We start from the raw sequence: 19,983 nt of genomic DNA on the forward strand, positions 1-19,983 counted from the left end.
GTGAAGGCGGCGTGCGAGCACGATTTCGAACATACCTACTGGGGACAATAGCCTAATAAGGCAATCGTTTTAAAACCTCAACAGTGATTATATGTTGTCCATCATGACAATGACACTAACCAAAGAACACGTGGCCAGAAAAAATTTGCATTCCGCCTACGAATGGGTCATACGTATACTCATTCTAAACCATACAGTTGGTATAACAAACTCTAGGAGAAAAGCTCGCCGTAGCGCCCATCTAATGAAATCGGCAACCGCAAGGGCGTCAACATTTGCGACTCTGTGCAGGCGCGCAGACGACAAAATGTGATTCAGATGAGACGCGCATTCAGTATTCTGGCGCCATCTAGTTCTGGCGTATGCAAATGCACTCTCTTACGAGCCGCAAATTTAATCAAAACTTTGTACATAGTCATCGGATATTTCTAAAAAAATGTACGGAATGAACTTTAAACATTTCCCTTGTGTACGTGCCAGTGTAAATGCTTGTTTTTGCATCATATATTAATTATCTTTAAGGTTAACAAAATGAGACGTAGCAACATGGCGGCGCCTCTGCCGTTGCCACTATTTTCACCCAGCTTTTCCTCTAGAGTTAGTATAGTAATCCTAGAGTCCATAGACAGCGCACTTGATGTGACATGGACGTGGTTGTGTTATTTAGTGTTTATCCATGTTATAACAAGTGCGCTGCCTTTATTATGGTAATGGTTCACCAATACCTGGTGAGCACTCTAATTGAATAAGCGAAAACTGAGTGAAACGATGACCGCCACATGCATACGGTCAAAAACTGTCGCCTGCGCACAGAGTAATCCTCCTCCTGCGGAATCACTGAGAGGGGTCTCCATCTGCATCGTTATTTATCCATGTAAAGTGCGGCATTTATTGTTAATCCGGGTGGTGAAAACAAAAAAAGCACTACAAATTTAAAATAGTGAATTTCGTTTACGCCAACACAATAGGTGTCGACAAGTGGACGCAGTAAACGGATAGCAAACATTATTTTTAACATATCCGTAACTTTACAGACCGTCAACATCTATTTCTACAGAACAAAAAAATATATGATTTTAAATAAGTGTTAGTCTTCTTGCATTAGTCCAAGCGCGCTACATAATGCATGGCCGGTATCTCTATGTCTGCGCAAATCGGCTGATAATATTTAATTGGTTTGTGCCTTTCACAGTACTTTTGTTGCACTGCTAATGACGAAACACCGGTACGTGAGAGATCTAAGTGAAGTATTGTAAAACTCCCAGACTGAAAGATAGATTTATGAGGAACATCGCTTTAAAAAACTGTCAGCCCTTCCACTGGGGTAGAGATGGAAGACCAATGAAGCTGTACTATAGTGGGAATTATGTATTTCCAATTATGACTATTAAGATGTGATGACTATTATTATGATTATTAAGATTGGTTATTTGAACTATTAAAGAATGAGAAATATATATGATCCGGTGGTTTTCATTTATTTAGTGACCACAGGGACTGTTCCCTTATACTCGATACGGTACACCGCCATACGGTGTACGGCAAAGGTTGGCACGTTCTTCATAAACACGTCACCAACGCCGCGCGCGTTCAGTGCTAACGCGGGCAAAACACCACCGCCGTCGACAACAGTTCTGCGCGTTGTACTGCTACATGTCCAAGTTTATACAGCTCCTCAGAATTTTTAGGATGACAGCCCATAAACAAATGTCATGAAACAAAACACCGGCAGTGCATGCCTTTCATGTTAAATCTTCTCAGACTGTGGTTGAGTCGCCAGTTCCCCTTGCACCCGGTCGCAAGATACGCATTTGGTGCCGCAGCCAAACGTCGCCTCCCCTCCCTCCCGTCTCCCCACGGCCTCTCGCGCGCGCGATAGAGAGATTGTAGTTGTAAAGAGGAAGAGGCGCGACGGAAGAGGTCGCGTTTGCTCTCCGCTGTGCGTTCGCTCAACGTGAAAGCGCGCGTCCCTCGCGCGCTTGCACTCGCACGTACAACATACGTCCCAATGAGAGTTTTCTTTCTACACTCGGAGAGGACCACCGGAGACTGAGCTCTTAACAGCTTCGCTGTAAAACACTTGCTTTTGTTGCAGGTATATGCGGCCATTTCAGCACCCTGATATCCCTGAGAAGTACATCATGATGAAGGATTTCGCTGTCTTTGAGAAGATGCACAAAGGATTCACCTTAGAGGAGGAAGAGGCCCACAAGTACATGTTCTCCCAAAACGGTACGCATCTGTAATTTTATCGACTTTATAAGCCAGCGAAATTTGGACTAGGTAGATGTCGTCCTCCACTACGTGCCATCGCTGGTGCCCTTTCCGCCAGTCTTGCTTCGTGGCACACTTCGTAAAGGGCGTTGATGTACAGTCGACCGATTATTTAACAGTACCGCGCGAGCGTTGGCAGGCCTAGGGTTACTGTATATGGCCCCTACAAGTGCAAAGTTGCCCTTAGGTCCGCCACCTTGCCCGCCTACGCATTCGTGTTAAGTAGAAAAACCACTCCTCTTGAATATAGGATAGGGCGCGGCTCAGCTGCCGAGTGTGCTTGCTTCTTCATTCCGCGAAGGTGGTGGCGCGGCAGGTGGAAGCGCACAGAGGCTTGCGACGACCGTGGCTCTGCGAGCGGCAGCGCAGGCCACGTAAAAACTATGGTTAGGGGCAGATGCAAAGTTGGCTTTCCCTCAAAATGGTGCGTTTTGCGCATGTGACCACATTTGGCGAATAGAGGCGCGATCAGCGCGGTCAATCATGTGCGCAACTACGCTCCCCAAGGAGAGCATATACAGTAACTCTAGGCTTGCCGGCCGGTCAACGCCTTCAATCGGTGCGAATCAACGCGGTCAGCAAGAGCTCACGCTATTTCGGACGCAAACGCTGCTATATGCAGATCAGTTATGTAACGTCTAAAATGTACAGCCACCGAAGCAATAATTACTGAAGAGAGCAATGAGTGTTTCTTGTCGGCCGCTGCGAAATAAATATCTGGCACCAATTAAATAAGTATAGAACGAACGAAGCCAACTCTGTGCGGTGTTTGGAGCAATGCTACTGCCGAAATTATTTGAGCAGTTTCTAATTTATTAAAGAGTACCATGTTATCTAAGTACTTTATTTATTCACACAATACTGTATGAGCTGAGGCTGTATACTGTATCGGCTGAGGCAGGAGAGGCAAAGAAAAGGAAGCACAATTCATATACATAACACTTTAAGAACACCTAACAAATGTAAGCCATACTCTAAGAGATTGTATATACTGGGTGTTTCTGCTAAGTCTCTTACAGATTAAATTCAAGATCGCCGCTGGCAGATACCACAAACTCCATTCATTGAGCTTTATTGCTGAAATAGGCGGACATTATTTACACGATAAATCGAAATTCAAATTCCACGAGTTAACAAAATTTCACTAATTATGTTTGCAACTAATTACGTTACAGTACACATATTTACAAATTGTTGCCGGGGAGTTCGCCAGGCAGTCCCACATCGACGAATTTTAAGAATGACACCAATTTTGAGATGTCAATTCCAAAATTTTGCGAATACATCAGTGATCCAGGTACTTTCGGGCTTCTTTGCATAAAACGGCGTTCAGCTAAAGAAGTTTCTTGAACGACACTGCATTCTGACAGCAAGTTTGCTCGCGCAAATCTTAAGAAAGTGTCATTTCAGTTCACTTCAAGTGGGTGTGCCTTGCACTCTCACCGGCTGCAATTTGTAAATTGCAACTTGTGCCACAGGGTAATTAGTTAATTACCAAACAAGAATATTTTTAAATTATGTAGTTGATTATGCATTTCGACTTCTCGGGCAATTAATGTCCGTCTTCTCGACTAAACGAGCTCAGGACTACAAATGTGCTATCTGAGTCAGGCTATAATTCGTCTAATGAACACCTAGTAAAGCAATAAACCCATCCAAAATTCATATGCTTTATAGATTAAGCGCTAGAAAACAATACTTTGCCAACTTTGTTTCATTATGGTATGCAGTGGAGAAAGAAAAAAAAAATTAGCATGTCAGTCCTCGGACCGCGTGTCTATCTTCAACAGCACTACTTGCGATATGGACGCTCAAAGGGACACGGGCTGCGCTCTCTTTGCTCGTCCTGGTCATAAGTGGTTCTGTTGTCGATGGGTAATTACCAACGTGCCCAGTTTGTAAAGCCTAGTAAGAGTGGGTACATGGCGATGCCTCGTGATTGGCGTTTCTCATGGTTTCAGGTGAATAGCAGGGTTTATGGCCAACTTATTATACTTTAGTAGCGCGGAGTACTTCAGTGGCTGAACCATGCACCACTCTTGTAATGTGTGAATTCCAAGCGTTTTCATAATATCTATTGGAGTCGTGGTGGTTCCTTATTGAGAAAACCTTATGTAGATCGAACCCACAAGGAAGGAAGAAAGAAAATAAGAGGTGAAAGACAGAGAGGTTAGCCAGGTTAAGTGACCGGATGGCTACTCAGCACAGGGGGATGGGGTAAGGGCACAAACGATTAGAAAACAAGAGGAGATTATAAAAAAAGAAAAAAAGAAAAAGAAACGCATGTTGGAATGTATGTGAAGCGTTTTATTGAAGCGGTTAGTTAAACGCCGTACAACTAACAGCGATGATTACTATTGTGTTTACGTCCATCCTCTGCAACGTATAACCTTATGCATTTTTGTATTTACCCAACGGAACTGTCACACCATTATTCTCGTGCATGTTTTGCGTCTAGGCACTACGCCGAAATGCAAGCAGCCAATCAAGAGGATGCACAGTGTGGCACGGCTACGGAGCGATGTCACGGGGACGTAGTCGGTTTATGATGTTTGTCGAAGGGAAAGTGGTGACTATAGGTGTATGTAGAGAGAAGTACGACACCCATCCAGCTACATTTAAGTATGTTGTACCTCTATAGTCAGAGTGGCACATTCCCATTCTGGAGCATTGGCCAAGAATAGGCACACCGCCAGTGGTAAACACCGGTGGCTCGGTCAGCAGCAGCAATCCAACTGGCCTGTCACTGGTAGTCTCGGCATGCCTGGATGTAGTGGGCAACGTCGGCGGTCAGGCGCGGCCAGTAATACTTCTCTTGTTTCCTCTATAGTGTACGGGAGTATCCGAGGTGCCCAGCAGTCGGATCGTCATTTAGAGCGTGCAGAACCTCTGAACGCAGTACTGAGGGCACAACAAGAAGGTAGTTGGCGCTGACTGGTGAGAAGTTCTTCTTTACAAGGTAGTCAGTCGTCTTGTAGAGACAACGAAGACAATGCTTGCCTAAAAGCCCTAAGGACAACGTGGGTGTTGCCTTCCAAGCCCTTGACGACGTTCTCTAGCTCCGGGTGGGGCGGCGCGCAAATGGGCGCGTGATAGTCAGTCGGCATCAAAGTGCTTCCGTCCCGACTTGTAGAAGAAGGTGATGTAAAACTCCTGAAGCCTCATACCCCATCGTGCGAGGTGTCCTGAAGGGGCCTTTAAGTTTGCCCGCCAACGGAAGGCATGGTGGTCCTTCACGTCTTTGAAGGGCCTGCCCTATGGGTGAGGGCGGAATTTCGTGGTAGCCCGAATGATGGCAAGGCATTTTTTTTCGTTGTAGGACGATTGGCTTCCGCTTTCAATAGCGACCGGCTAGAGTAAGCAATGAACCTTGCAAATCCGTCTTTCCTTTGGGCAAGAAAGGTGCCGAGGCCTAGGCTACTTACGTCAGTTTGGATATCAGTGTCGGCGTCTTCATCTAAATGGCCGAATACTGGTGGTAACTGAAGGTGTCGCTTAAGCTCTTTGAATGTGTCGATTTGCGGCGTTTCCCACATGATCTCGACGTCCGATTTTGTGGAATGGCTCAAGGGCTCAGCGATGCGTGAGAAGGTTTTGACGAAGTGCCTGTAATAGGCCCACACATCAAGAAACCTGTGCTCTCCCTGCTTGTCACCGGCTGTGGAAAGTCAGTGATGGCAGATGTATTTTGCGGATCAGGATGACGTGGCCCAGGAACAGTAGTTCTTCATAAGCGAAGCTGCATTTCTCCGGCTTAGGTTCCGCTCAGCTGACTTCCTGGCCTCGAGTACTGTCACGCGGCGCTTAACATGATCGTCGAAGTCTGAGAAAAAGACGAAGACGTCATTGAGGAAGACTCAACAGGTCTTCCATTTCAAGCTAGCCAATGCCGTGTCCATTACAAGCTGGACAGTTGCGGGTGCCGAGAAAAGACCAAATGGCATAATCTTTATTCATAGAGGCCTCCCGGCGTGATAAAGGCGGCCTTCTCTTTATCCATCTCGTCGACTTTCATTTGCCAGTAACCTGTCTTGAGGTCCATCGATGAAAAATGCTTAGCGTTGCAGAGGCGATCTAATGCGTCGTCTATTCGTGCGAGCGGGTATACGTCTTGTTCTTGATCTTGTTCAGCTCACGATAATCCAGGCAGAAATGCAGGGTTCCGTCCTATTTCTTCAAGACTACAAGAAACGCCCACGGGCTCTTGGAAGGCTGGATGATTTCATTGCATAGCGCTTCCCTCGTTGCTTCATGGTTTCTCGTTCCCGCGTCGGAACTCGGTAGGGGCTCTGATGGAGTGGTAGAGCGCATTCTTCGGTTATTATGTGATGCTTAGCAACTGGTGTTTATCGAAACCTCGGTGACATCGAAAAGAAGTCTTTGTATCGTAGGACTCGATTTTTGAGCTGTTGCTGCTTACTCATAGGTTTATTCGCATTAATGTGAAAGGCTGGTTGGGAAATTATCGCCGTCGAGGTAGATGCGGCAGAATCTTAGAAGACAAACACATTGCTGCTTTTCATAATTTCCTCGATGTATGCGATCTTCGTGCCTTTGCTCAGGTGTTCGTACTCATGGTTGAAATTTGTCAGCATCACTTTTGCTTTTCCTCCATGCCGTCTAGCTATTCCTCTTGTGACGCAGGTTTTGCGGTCTAGCATTAAATGTTGGTCACCCTCGACGACACCTTTTACGTTTGCCATTGTTTTGGTGCCGACGTAAATGCTACTGCAGTGAGGCGGGATGCTCACTTGATCTTCAAGCATGCTCAAGGCTTGGTGAGTCAGAGCGCTCTCTGGCAATATCGCATAGTCTCCGGATAGGATTATATACTTGGACTTCAGGTCCATAATTGCACCGTGTTAGTGTAGGAGGTACATGCCTAAAATTACGTCTCACGAGCACTGTTGGAGGATAACGAAGGTCGCAGGGTAGGTGAGGTCGTGAACGTAATTCTTGCTGTGCAAATTCCAGTCGGGTTCATCTGGTCTCATCCAACTGTTCGGACTTCAGGGCCTTCCAATGCAGTCCTAACTTCCTTCAACTGGGCGACGAAGGGCCCACTCATGATGGAGTAGTTGGCTCCTTTGTCTACAAAAGCGGTGACGGCATGGTAGTTGAGAAGCACGTCGAGGTCGGCGGCTCTTTGTCTTGCTTTGCCGTTGGGGCAGGGCGTCGGGTCGCGACTGCGTCGCGTTGTCTTAGTGATGTTACGTCGGGTCCTCCGGACTTCTTCAGGCGGCGTTTTCTTGCCTTCGAGGCTTTGTTCGGGTGCCGTAGTGTCGTCGCTATGTACTCGAGGAAGTCATTTCGGCGTCTTCGTTGGCGGCGGAGGGTGCACGGCATTTCGACGAACAGCAACCTCACCTCTATCGGTTGCTGCGTTTAGTTTTCTGGATATGGTATTACGGACCAGACACGGGCTGGCCCTGCATACAGCCGGTATTGTGAATACAGGTAGAGTCCTCGTGATGGCGGACGCGAAGGACGTCGAGGCCTCCATTTCGTTGCGCTGATGTAGTCGGCGACGTCACGTGGTCGCTCGCCTAGCTGTGGACGCGGCGCGTCGACGGCGAAGCCTCGTACACACATCTGCCGGTATGAGTGGTAAACGGGTACCGCTTCTCTCCAGTGGTAGCAGAGCGGGCGGTGGTTGGGGGTGCGCCAAATGTCCGTAACCTCGGGGCGTTGCATGGGCATACAGGCGGGCGGGGTGGCGGCGGCAGCGCTGGCGGCGTCTGCAGACGGAACTGCGGTGTCACGGGGCTTTGACCTGAGCGTGAAGGGGGCCTGACGGCGGGCGATGGTGGCCTAGGTCATTGTTTCCGGCTGAGACTGCGGCGGTTCAGGAACTCTAAGTAATTGCTGGATGTCCAGTGGACTATGTCGGCCATCAAATTTACTTGGGGCTGCGACGAGTTCTTCTCGCGCAACTGCTCTTATCGTCTCCCGCAGGTCACTGGAGCAGAGTGCTTGAAGGTCGGCGCTGTCTGGCGTCGAAAGGCGATTGTACTGTCTAGTGCACCTTTCTAGTCTCTTCTTGTCTTAGATTGTCTTAGCCTCCGGCACAGTTACTGCTACGGTCTTGGATGGGTTGCGATAAGTCCGGCGTAGAGGTCTTGCTTTACCCCACGCATGAGGGACCGAATTTTCTTCACATCAGGCATATCTGGGTCGGCGTGGCGGAAAAGCTTGGTCATCCCTTACGAAAAAACGGTGATGTTCTCGTAGGGCAGCTCCACTGGTGCTTGCAGTACATATTTATGCCTTTGTCTTCTGGCGACACTCATGAATTTATTTAGGAACTCGCTGCAAAACAGGTCATGTCCGTAATGAGGACTCTCGATTCTCGATCAAACCGCTTGCGGCTTCTTCCATGCAGTGAAAAATAGACGTGGCCTCAGCCTTCCAATTGTTGTACGTTGACTCTCTTTCGAATGTCTCAAGCCAGGTCTACAAGTCGTCCGAGGAAGCTCCATGGAAACTAGGGGGCTCCCTGGGTTGTTGAAGCACGATCGGTGCAGGCGTCACTGTGGCTGTAATCACTGCTGTTGACTTCGCCTTGGTCGTTTTGGTATTCTCGACTAGAAGTCCCTATTCCGTGGGCAGGTTTTGTAGCATGAGGCTTGCTCGATCTTCCGTGACGGCATTGGTGTTGACTTCATGGTTCGGGCTTGAATAACGACATTGCGGGGACGTCCGGTACATGAACACACGAGCAGCTCCGCCAGATGTCACGTTGTAGTGACGCTGAAGAACACATTAGTAAAATTGTGATTCACGAAACTAACTTTTTATTGGGCAAACTCTTGCCCACAAAAGCTGTTCGCACTCGAAGCACAACACAGTCGGCGATCGTCGAAATCTCATCATTGGGTCAAGCGCTTGGTTTTACATATAAACATGACTCGTCGAAGGTTCGAGTGTAATCGCTGGGGCCCGAGTGCCTTCCAGAAAGTGCTACAGAATTCACGCAGGGCAAACAATCAGATTACACAAGGTGTGGTGTCAACAGACAACGGATAAAGCTATCGATAAGATTCGAAAAACTTCCGATATATGCAGGCGCTTCCTACGCCGAGCGATAACGCTGAAAACTTTTTAGCTGGGGAAAAGCGGTAACAGGAGATAGATAAACAAGTAGACGTGATGCGTGTACTTGATTGTGCTGTGCCATTTTCAGAGGTTGGTGTGCCTTAGACATACTTTTAAGCTAAAACTTTCATGGTAAGGCTTTATTTGGAGTCGGTTATGCAGAATAATGCAGAATAAAGTGCGCTTACTGAACCCAATCTCTTGGTCAGGATACTCAGGATACAAGGGTTCTATCAGCCCATCATTAGGTGGTGACGGAGAAGCGCACTGCCGTCTACGCTGCCGTGATATGTGTTCAAATGGTTAGTAATTGTTTGCGTGCTTACAAGGAGCACGCTATTGTTAAAGCTCGCGTAGAACAATCGCGTGGGAAGGCGCGAATGCTCGAGGAAGTCGCACGGTGTTTTGTGACCGCGTATGCAGCGTGGCCGCGCGATTAGAAATACGAGGCACTTAGTACGCTTTTTACATCATACGCGTAGCAAACTTGGTAAATGTGTCTGTTATCACATGTAAACTCCTTTTATTCCTCTGCCTAGGCTCGCTAACTGGTGCCCTGAACTACTATCGAGCCTTCAACAAAGACCAAGACCAACTAAAGAAACTACCGTATCGCAAGATCAACGTCACCACCGTTATTCTATGGGCAGTGAAAGACCAATTTCTCACCCCACGTATTGCGACGTACAATCAAAAGTGGCTGAAAAATTCAAAGGTGGTGTACTACACGCGGGCAAGTCACTGGGTGCTCCGGGAGTGCCCCACGGAGGTCAACGACCACATTCGGAACTTCGCGATGGACGAATGGGAGGATGTAGCGCCAGAGGAGAGGAGCCTGCAGGCATGGAAACCAAGTGACAACCCATGTGCCGTGTCCATGAAAGCGGGAAAGAAGAAAAAACCACCTTCGTTTGCGTTTCTTCCACCCAACGCATTCGTTCCCAATTTCGCCCAATAATACTACCTTCACCGTGAGCTCTCTTGCTTGGTGTTTTGGCTTCGTCTAAGGTAATAAAAGAGCTGGCAGAGAGTTCAGAATTAATTTCGCGTGATATGAGAATTCGTGGCACAATATACAGGATTGCCGGATTATGCTAATAAAAATATCTAGGACTACGCGCTGCCCTCTGTGTAAGCTATGTAATAAAAATTGTGGCTTTGGTTACATTCCTGTTTTGGACTTATATTTTACTAGGGCTTTCGAGCCGTACAAATGCGTCTGGGAAAACATACAGTCATATATTGAAGTTGGAGGAGGAGGAGGAGGAGGAGAAGGAAGAGAAGGCAGGGATGTTAACCAGAAATGCGTCTGGTTGGCTACCCTACTCTGGGGGACGGGAAAGAGGGAATAGAAAGATGAGGTAGAGAGAGGAGGGGGGGAGGAAGGACACGGTGAGCTCGCGCACGCTCGCGGAGGGCCTGTGGAATTCAAAGGCGTTCACATAGGCCAGTCGTCCTCAAGTAAGACAACAGTGCCTTCACAGCTTTGTGGGCTGACGAGCGATGGGGACGGTCTTCAAGGAGCACCTGCACGGACAACGGTCGATCGTCAAGTCGTCGCAATGCGTTCGATAAAGTTTGTCTTTCCGACTAAAATCGATCGCAGTGACACAATAAATGTTGTATGTTCTCTTCGCTGCCGCAGACGTCGCACGTGGCACTTTCGGTCATTCCAATCAAAGCACAGTACGCCTTCGTGAAAGCCACTCCCAACCACAGCCGGTATAGAAGCGATGCCTCACGTCGGTGAATCCCGGGTGGAGGTCGGAGTTGGAGCGAAGGGTTCAGTTCGTGTAGCCTGGTGCGCCTTATATTTGGGGTGTTCCACTCTGTTAAAGAGAGCTTGCGTGCCAGGTGACGAAGCTGCCTTCCAGCGTCTGTCCTGGAAAGAGGAATGGGAACGCTGTGTTGTTCTTGATGTGACTCTCGGGCAGCTTTGTCAGCAAGATCGTTTCCACTGATGCCGCAATGGCCAGGTAGCCATTGGAAAATAATTTCGTGGCCTTTCTGTTTGACGTCGTGGTGAAGTTTGACAATTTCATACGTTAGTTGTTCGTGAGCTCCACGTCGGAGAACTGCCTGCATACTTTGTAAAGCCGGTCTCGAGTCGGAAAACACGGCCCATGTACCAGGACTCTCTGAGTCTATAAATTGAAGTGCACTGCGCAGAGCCGTGAGCTCTGCAGCCGTGGACGTCGTGACATGTGAGGTCTTGAATCGGATTCTTAGTCCTCTCGTCGGTATAAACACAGCACCGCCAGAGCTGGTCGATGTAGTCGATCCATCCGTATAGACGTGCACGTGACTGCTGTATCTCTCGTACAACAGAAGTAAGCTCAATTGTTTTAGTGCTGACGGTGATAAATCTGACTTTTTCTGAAGTCCTGGAATTCTAAGTCGGACTTCAGGGCGGCACAAACACCAAGGAGGAGACAGCAGCCTGGCCGGAGGTGCGTACCCCGATGTAATCGAGGCACGATATGCACTGACAGTTGTGCTATATGACGTGCGGGGTCTTTCCACGGTGAGTGCGGCGAGGTGGTGGCAAGGGGTCCGGGCAATGTGCCTGACATGTGCACGCATTGCCTCGACGGCGATGTGCGTTGTGAGTGAATAATCTTGAGCAATGGCGATAGTTTCAGCCGTTGACGCACTGCGTGGTACTCCAAGACATATCCTAAGAGCTTGCGCCTGAATGCTTTGAATTGTACGCAAATTAGTTTTGCAGGTGTTGGATATAACAGGTAGGCTGTACCGGAGAAACCCAACAAACAACACCCTGTATAGCTGTAACATGGGTTGTGTGGATACCCCCCAGTTCTTTCCTGCAAGGAACTTGAACAGATGACAAATAGCCATCAGGCGCTTTTTCACGTGGTTGACGTGAGGAGTCCAGGACAGATCTCTGTCAATCACAACTCCCAAGAACCTGTGACTCTTGCTGAACGATATCACTTGTCGGTTGATTGATATGCCGTATGCAGACATTGGCTTCCGCGTAAATGCCACCACTGCGCACTTTTCCCACGTCACCTCCAGTCCTCGTTTACGAAGGTAGCATGATGTCGATGAGGTCGCCTTCTGAAGCCGAGCGCGAAGCTGAAGCCGTGTCACCCCCGACGTCCAGATACAGATGTCGTCGGCGTAGGTAGAGAGTCGAACGGTGCTTGGAAGGTTCTCGATTAGTCCAATAAGGGTCAGATTAAAGAGCGTCGGGCTTAGTACTCCGCCTTGAGGGACTCCATGGCTACTGTAATACTGGGGTGTCGGGCCATCCCCGGTGAGCACGTAGAATGATCGCATCTGTAGGTAGCTGCGAACCCAGAGGTATGTCTTGCCACCAAGTCCTATTACTTCTAGCGCTTTAACGATGGCTTCATGGGTGACGTTGTCGTAAGCTCCTTTAACGTCTAGAAACAAGGCAGCAGACAAGCGTTTACAGGCCTTCTGTAATTCGACATACGTTACCAAATCGACAACGTTGTCTATAGACGAACGGCCGCGCCTGAATCCTGTTAACGTGTCTGGGTAAATTTCATAGTGCTCTAGGTACCACTCCAGTCGCGTTAGAACCATCCGTTCCATTACTTTGCCTACACAACTTGCAAGCGCGATCGGACGGTATGACGAAATGTCCAAAGGCGACTTGCCAGCTTTGAGGAGCGGAATCAGGCGACTTGATTTCCATTCCTGGGGAACGGTGCCGGTCTGCCACGAGTCGTTGTACAGGAGCAAGAGTGCCATTTGAGCTCGTTCACCAAGGTTCCACAAAGCGCGGTATGTAATGCCATCTGGTCCTGGGGCTGAAGAACGCCTGCATAAAGCGAGCGCAGCTTCAAGTTCGTCCAGAGAAAAAGGGCACTCCATACGGGGATCACGTGAGGATGGTGAGTGGTCAGGAGTCTGCGTTCCAGTGGAACTTGCTACACCGGCAATCCTCCTACAGAAGGATTCTGCGACTTCAATCTCGCTGCATTGTAGGTAAAGGGCGAGGGAATTAAATGGGTGGCGCTGTCCAGGGGTTGCACGGAGGCCCCGAACAGTTCTCCATATAACAGACAAAGGCTTTCGGGGATCCAGAGACTCGCAGAAAGACGCCCATCGTTGTGAAGCCAGCTTATTCATTCGACGCTGTATTTTATTCTGTATGCGTCTGGCCACTCTCAAATCATGAATGGTCTTTGTGCGCCTATATCTTCGTTCCGCACGGCGTCGAAGTGCACGAAGTTTCTCTAGCTCGATTCGAATTCGGTGCGTTTGGAGCTTTTCAGAGTCGAATGTGTGGCAACCTGTAAGGCACCTTTTATTGCGTCCCCTAGGCTGGATGGCATCTCGTCTCGACAGCGGTCTTCCAGGATTGATTTAAATTTCGGCCAGTCTATGGATTGGACGGCACCGGAGCACTTGGAGCTAGTCAGCCCCTCAATCGTGAGATAAGTTGGGATGTGGTCACTTCCCCGCGTTTCCAAGTCCGCGAACCATTTAACTCTTCTGTTAAAGGAGCGCGAAACAAAGGTGAGGTCAAGACAGCTACTATACGCCGTTCCTCGCAGATAGGTGGGGCTTCCGTCATTTAACAAGCAAATTTCTTGTTCAGAAGCAATCGACACCAATCTTCTGCCCCTCGAGTTAATCTTGGAGCTCCCCCAGAGGTAATGGTGGGCATTGAAATCCCCAGTGATGACCCATGGCTGTGGAGTCGTTTTCAAAATTTCTCGTAAGCGCTCGCAGTTTAGACGACTTGATGGTGATAGGTAGGCTCCCAGAATTGTGAAGGTGACCTTGCTCTTCTTCACAGTCAAACACACGTACTGGTTTTCAGTGTCAGGTGGCACTGGATGATGAACATATGTCAAGTCACAGCGTATGAAAACAATGACCTTGCTCCATTGCCCCTGGGTTGAAGACGTAATGCACTCATACCCGGACAGTCTGATGGGATATGACAGGTTTGGCTCACAAATGACAATAATGGGAAACTGATTTACGAATACAAACTGTCGAAAATCGGACATACGCGACTTAAGTCCTCTGGCGTTCCATTCAAAGACAGATGCATTCTGGACCTCCTCTCTGAACGATGACTTCTGGTGGGCCATTGCTTTACCTTAGGGCCGCAAGCACTGGACCCAGGGCGTCCAGCACCTGCAGCGCGCTCTGCGCCGCAGGGGTTTTCATGTTGCTGAGTGTAACTCGCATAGCATCCATCAGTGACCGCAACATTATTATAACTTGGCGATCATCAGTCGTCGTTGGAGCAGTGGTTGGTGAGGGTGTCGATGGAGGTGGCATTCGAGGTGTCTCCGTGGCAGGTTGTGCACTTGGAAGTGCGGGCCACTCTTCGGGATGATCGACACTTGACATTTTCTTCGCTTGCACGGCATCTTGCATGTTCGCGCTCCGCGTTGATGGAGCAGCCGTTGTGGCGGAAGACGTTGTGTTGCTTTGTGCGGTTTTACGTTGCGCTTTTCGGTGGCGATGCCGTCGCCGTCTAAGTGTAGCGGCAGCCTCGCGGTGTGTGGAATGATCCCGAACCATGCGCTTTAGAACCGCGAATTCCACAATATATTGAATTCCACAATATATATGTATATATATATATATATATATATATAATTATATATTGAAGTAAAACACCAACGGGTCTTATGTAACACCGGCGTTGCGATGTGAAAGTCGAAAGTCGTTTATTTCGTCGACCATGAGCACGTAGGCCGTCGTCCAGGCATTGTTACAGAAAACATTTTATTTCAGTAAAATGTGGACTAAAGGTATATATGCTCCGAGTTTCTGCTTCATTCTCGCTTGTCTCTCGCCGGACCAAAGCGAGATTTGGCCAACGATATCTTTGTCTTTCTGCGCCACTTAGCGCAGTAGTTTTCTTTGTTGTTGCCATCGCAAGCGAAGCAATAGGCGGCGTGTAAGCACTACTAATGAACGTTGAAGCTGCACTTCGTAGCCGACGAGGCGCCACAGGCTAACCGGATGCGAATGACAAGCCATGTACGGAAAATGCGTCGTCTCATCAGCAGAAGGCCCGCACCGCCTGCACCAGGCTACACCGCGTTGCAGGGTTCGCTGCGCTGAGGCTATCGAGGCGCTCACTGTCGGCGCTTGTTAGTGTCATGACACCGTACTTCGCTTCACCGCTCCTAGATAACGGCGCCATCTCTGTCAAGAGAAAACATGTTTTACGCGTTCGCGCCGATGTCACATTCGTTACAGGAATTTGATGGTGGTCCTCGGCATAAAACAATGTCGTGTTAAAATTTGACATGGGAATGCGAACAAACCGGACTTGAGTCTGAGAACAACGGCAGTGGTACATGCTTGGGACCTCTCTTTCTTGCACTACCTGCTTGGAAACGTGTAGAATTTCACGGGCGGGTGCGAGCCCTTCCCGTTTTCGAGGCTGTGTCGTTGTACTGAACGTCAGGCTTGTGGGAACAAATGCTCGGGAGACGCAATCTTTGCAGCCCGTATTCCTGTACACAACACGGGTGCACGACCATGCGCGCTGCTGACATTTGATGCGGCTACATCAAATGGCCAATTGAACGAAAGAACCTGCGTCTGTCGTGTGGACAAGTGAAAAACGGCGCCCAATTTCCCATTGGCTGCAGCGCCACGTCGCGTGCGCGACTCGACGGAGCAGAGCGGGCGAAAGTGACCGCGTGCTGCAGCTGTAGCGCGCCAGGTGTTGCATGAGGGGAGAGGGATCGTGACCACGCCACGTTCCCCTCGCTCATGGAAGCCTGTGTTACCCGCGCGTTCCTTGTCCGCGAAAGCTCTGGCCAGCGCTGTAATTGCGCCTCGGTAATGGCTATAAAGAAATTAATGTATTAACAACAGCATAAATTTGAAATGAAGAATGTTAGCGAGAGTGAGTTTCGAACCTACAACCCCACGGTCAGAAGCCGAGTAGCTTCGCTACTGGGATAAACCAGCGCCTCCTTGCCTCTGCACTCTGGTTTATAACGTCATGCTACTTGGACTGAAATTTTGATAGCAAAACCCGGCATTACGAAAGCTGCGACACCAAAATCACCGTGGCTTACTCGGGAGCGTCCCCATTAGATTCTATGGCAATCGGCCCGTGCAAGGTAGCATGACGTCACGATTGAAGCGTGGTGAAAGCGATGACGTCAAAATTACTGTGGCTTACTCGGGAGCGTCCCGATTAGATTTTATGGCAGTCGGGCAAGGTAGTCAGACGCCAAGGATTGAAGTGCACCGGCACTGTGGTACTTAGAAAGCGTTAGCCAAGCGCCTCAACGCACTCGCTTGCCCGCAGTTGTTCATAACCCGAAGGACCGCTCAGCGGTGGTCAAATGGGCATTAATGCTTTCGCATTCGCAACTCATAAGTGCTTAGGTCTCCTCGGATTCTTTTTCCATTTGCTCCCACTAGCCCCGTTGCTCCGCAGCATCCGTATAACCGCCTTTCCCAGGTTGGGGAGCCCATACAGAAGCGTCTGTGTTGCTCACCAGATGCACGAATGCTTCCATTATTCTGATTGCGATAATCACCTCCAGTTTAAACTATCTCGTACAGCGGCACCTACGGCGACAGAGCCCGCTGGACGTGGGTCTGATTAATCTCTCTGCTTTTCAATTCTTTTGTCTTATCTATCGTATCGGTCTCAAAAATAAGAGTTCCTTACCTACCGAGTAGTTCCACAAATATAAAAACAACAGTATTGCGACCTTCGGCTGATGGTGAGCAATCACAGGCTAAATGCCAGCAATATTTAATTATGTATTTTTATGTGTTTTGCCTGACCGAAGTGTTTGAGCGATTAGGAGCAAGCTTAACATTTTTTAGATGAAATCTAATACATTTCTTCTTAAATGCGTTTTTTAAACCATGTAATTTTTCAACATTCGCTTATGAACCATTACCCGCACGTGCACTCCCATCTCTGCATTTGATTGTTCTGAATATATATTGAATATAAGCTACAGAAATTTGTTGCAGTCACTGTCTTGGGTCCACTGAGGGAATGTGGTTCTATAACCAGGGGCGTAGCCGGAAATTTTTTTCGGGGGGGGGGGGGGCAAGCTTCTGCTTTCCTCTACGTCACGTGATCGATAATAAATGTGGGTAGCTTAAGCACACTCTATACATGCATATCAAAGACATGGGACCCCCCCCCCCCCCTCCCCACTCGCGTGTCCGTGTGCTTGTGAAGAAATCAAGTAAAATGTAAAGTAAGCTCAGTAAATACAGTAAGTACGACAGGTACAGTGGATGTTTGGGGCAACGGTCTCTCATCGCGCCACTGAATGGACCAGTCTTCGAAAACGCATCATTGAGACGACCCGTGCGATCGGAGAAGGCATCATTAATTGTTAATTTCCGTTAAGCGTAGATGGCGTCGTCCTCGTCGGGGCGAAGTGCGTTTCACAAGTCAAGGACGGCTATACGCGTGAAAATGCACGTGTGACCAGGCTATACCTACTCCCATAGCAATAGCTTGTTCGCTGCGTCTTTGCGCTAGAAAACTTAAATACGCGCAAAAACGCATAAGGCTTTTTTTTTTTCGAAGCTTTCGTCACCCTGCTCCCTCATACTAGAGGGTTGCATTTCCTGCGGCAAGTGCATGGGCCGCTGTGTCTTCCGCTGTGTGCGAGCGTGCAGCCGTCATTTGCCTTTGCGTAAACAGATTCAGAATTGTACAGAATATTTCACCGCACAGCATAGATATGGCATGTATACGCATTTTAAGTAGTGCGTGCAACTCATTTCTGCTTCACTTACGCCGGTGCAAACAGGAAGCGGCTTTGTACCTCACAGAATCTCGACTTATTGGTGTGCTAGTGATGCAGGAATGAACTCCGGTATTGTTCAGCACATAGTGCACATAATCAATTTCTCAGGACGCGTGAACTCCGACGAGAACTGTCAGCGCCTGCAACAAGAGTTTACTTATGCTGTACTGCGCACAGCAGTAATTCATGCTTGTCGGCTGTCTGTTTCGTGCATTCTATTGCGAGTCGGTGGAATTTCACTGCTGTCATCAACCCCTACGTGTGTACATTGCTGGTTTGGGATTCCACAACTGAAACAGCAACTACCAGCCTTCCGTAATTGCTGGTTTGTGATTCAACAACACAACAGTAATTACTAGCCTTCCGTAGGGGCGCAATCGCAAACAAGAGACGTTTCTCGCGCAGACTAAGCCTACGTTCACACTTGGAAGCGGCAAACGGGCGGAAAGGCCAAAGCGGCCGGAAAATTTTTTTCCGCGCCTGTCCAAGTTGTTCACATTTGTTTTGCTACCGCCGCGGCCGCCGCTGCCGTTTTCGTCCAGATCCCTCTCGTCTGCGTACGTTTGTCGGCGTGGTGGCGCTCATTATCGCATTATGTCGAGCGGTATGTTCATTCTTTGACCGACGTACCGTCATCAAAAGTGATCATTTTACGCAACTTCGCGTGTCATCTGCGACCTTCGGTAAATTCCTCGTTGGCGTTCCGTAATTCTCCGCACACGGGCGCGGTAGCGCTGAGTCACAGGTTGGTGCCTAGGCGTGAGAATATTTCTTTAATAGCTTTTATTTACAAGTTGTAATAACATTTCATCATTTCGTATTGTCGGCGCCTCCAGGACACCAAAGGGGCAACGGGAACACCACAGCTAAAACCCGGGCTGGCCCTTGTGTTGGCGCTCGCCAAAGCCTGCGCGTCCTACGTGAGACCTACGCTCCCAATCTATCGTCGCGACGAGAAAAGCACCCTGCGACTTCTGCAACATACCGTACACGTGCGAGGAGAATTATGGAGCGCCAACGAGGAATCTGCCTAACTATTGTCTGCCGTGGAAGTGGAAGAAGAAATGGCTTTTATACTTCTACCTACTTGTTTTCTAGAAATGGACAATGAATAAACGGAAGACGCGGACACCTCGGAAACGGAGGTGGTGGGTTCGCCTGGCTTTGCAAAAGCGCGAGAAGTCGGGTCACGCCAAGGCTTCGTTGCCGCACCTCCGGTCGCGCGACGTTGAATACTATCGCGAGTATTGCTGACAGTACGTTTTAGTGCCACTCTTGTCGTAGAGCAAGGGCTGGTTCTTGATCGCGTCGATCAGCATTACAGCCTACACTTCTGGTGCCATGTTCAATTTTACGACCCGTTGTTTACATGCTAGTGTAGCTTGCAGTGAAGCAGAACGACTTTCCGCCGCGTTTCCGCTTCGCCATGGCGAAAAAATCGGCCCGAGACTGATTTGGCTCGCAGCCTGTTTTTCTGCCTGTTTTGCCGCCTAGGTGGGCGGATTTTTGCAAGATTTTGCCGCTTCCTACAGCTTCGAGACCAAGTGTGAACGTCGCCTAAGATCCTGCGCGAGCGCGGCCTAACCGGCACCTCGAGGTAAGCGGCGGAAATGTATACCGGAGATTTCGACCACCTGGGGTCTTTAACGTGCACCTAAATCTAAGTAAACGGGCCTCGAGCGTTTTCGCCATCATCTAAAATGCGGCAGCCGCATTTGTTGCTTCATTTGTTGCACATTTGTTGCTTCAGAATGCGGCCGCCACATTCTCGCCCAAAACTTCACAGAGTGTCAAAGCCTTGACAAACACCGTGACAGTTTTTTCTATATGCAGACATGATTCG

At 48.9% G+C, this 19,983-nt stretch overlaps 1 protein-coding gene across 1 annotated transcript in view; it reads left to right on the plus strand.

Moving 5' to 3' along the window:
• Window positions 1–10,536, plus strand: part of LOC119458373 (AB hydrolase superfamily protein YfhM) — a 42,746-nt gene extending 32,210 nt beyond the window's left edge. The window contains exons 6-7 of the mRNA XM_037720204.2: window positions 2,096–2,232; window positions 9,909–10,536. Coding sequence (XP_037576132.1) covers window positions 2,096–2,232; window positions 9,909–10,327 — 556 coding nt within the window. The 3' untranslated portion in view covers window positions 10,328–10,536. The remainder of the gene's footprint in view (window positions 1–2,095; window positions 2,233–9,908) is intronic.
• Window positions 10,537–19,983: the final 9,447 nt, after the last annotated feature.

Source organism: Dermacentor silvarum, chromosome 7, assembly GCF_013339745.2.
Source record: "Dermacentor silvarum isolate Dsil-2018 chromosome 7, BIME_Dsil_1.4, whole genome shotgun sequence".
NCBI classification, from domain to species: Eukaryota; Metazoa; Arthropoda; class Arachnida; order Ixodida; family Ixodidae; genus Dermacentor; species Dermacentor silvarum.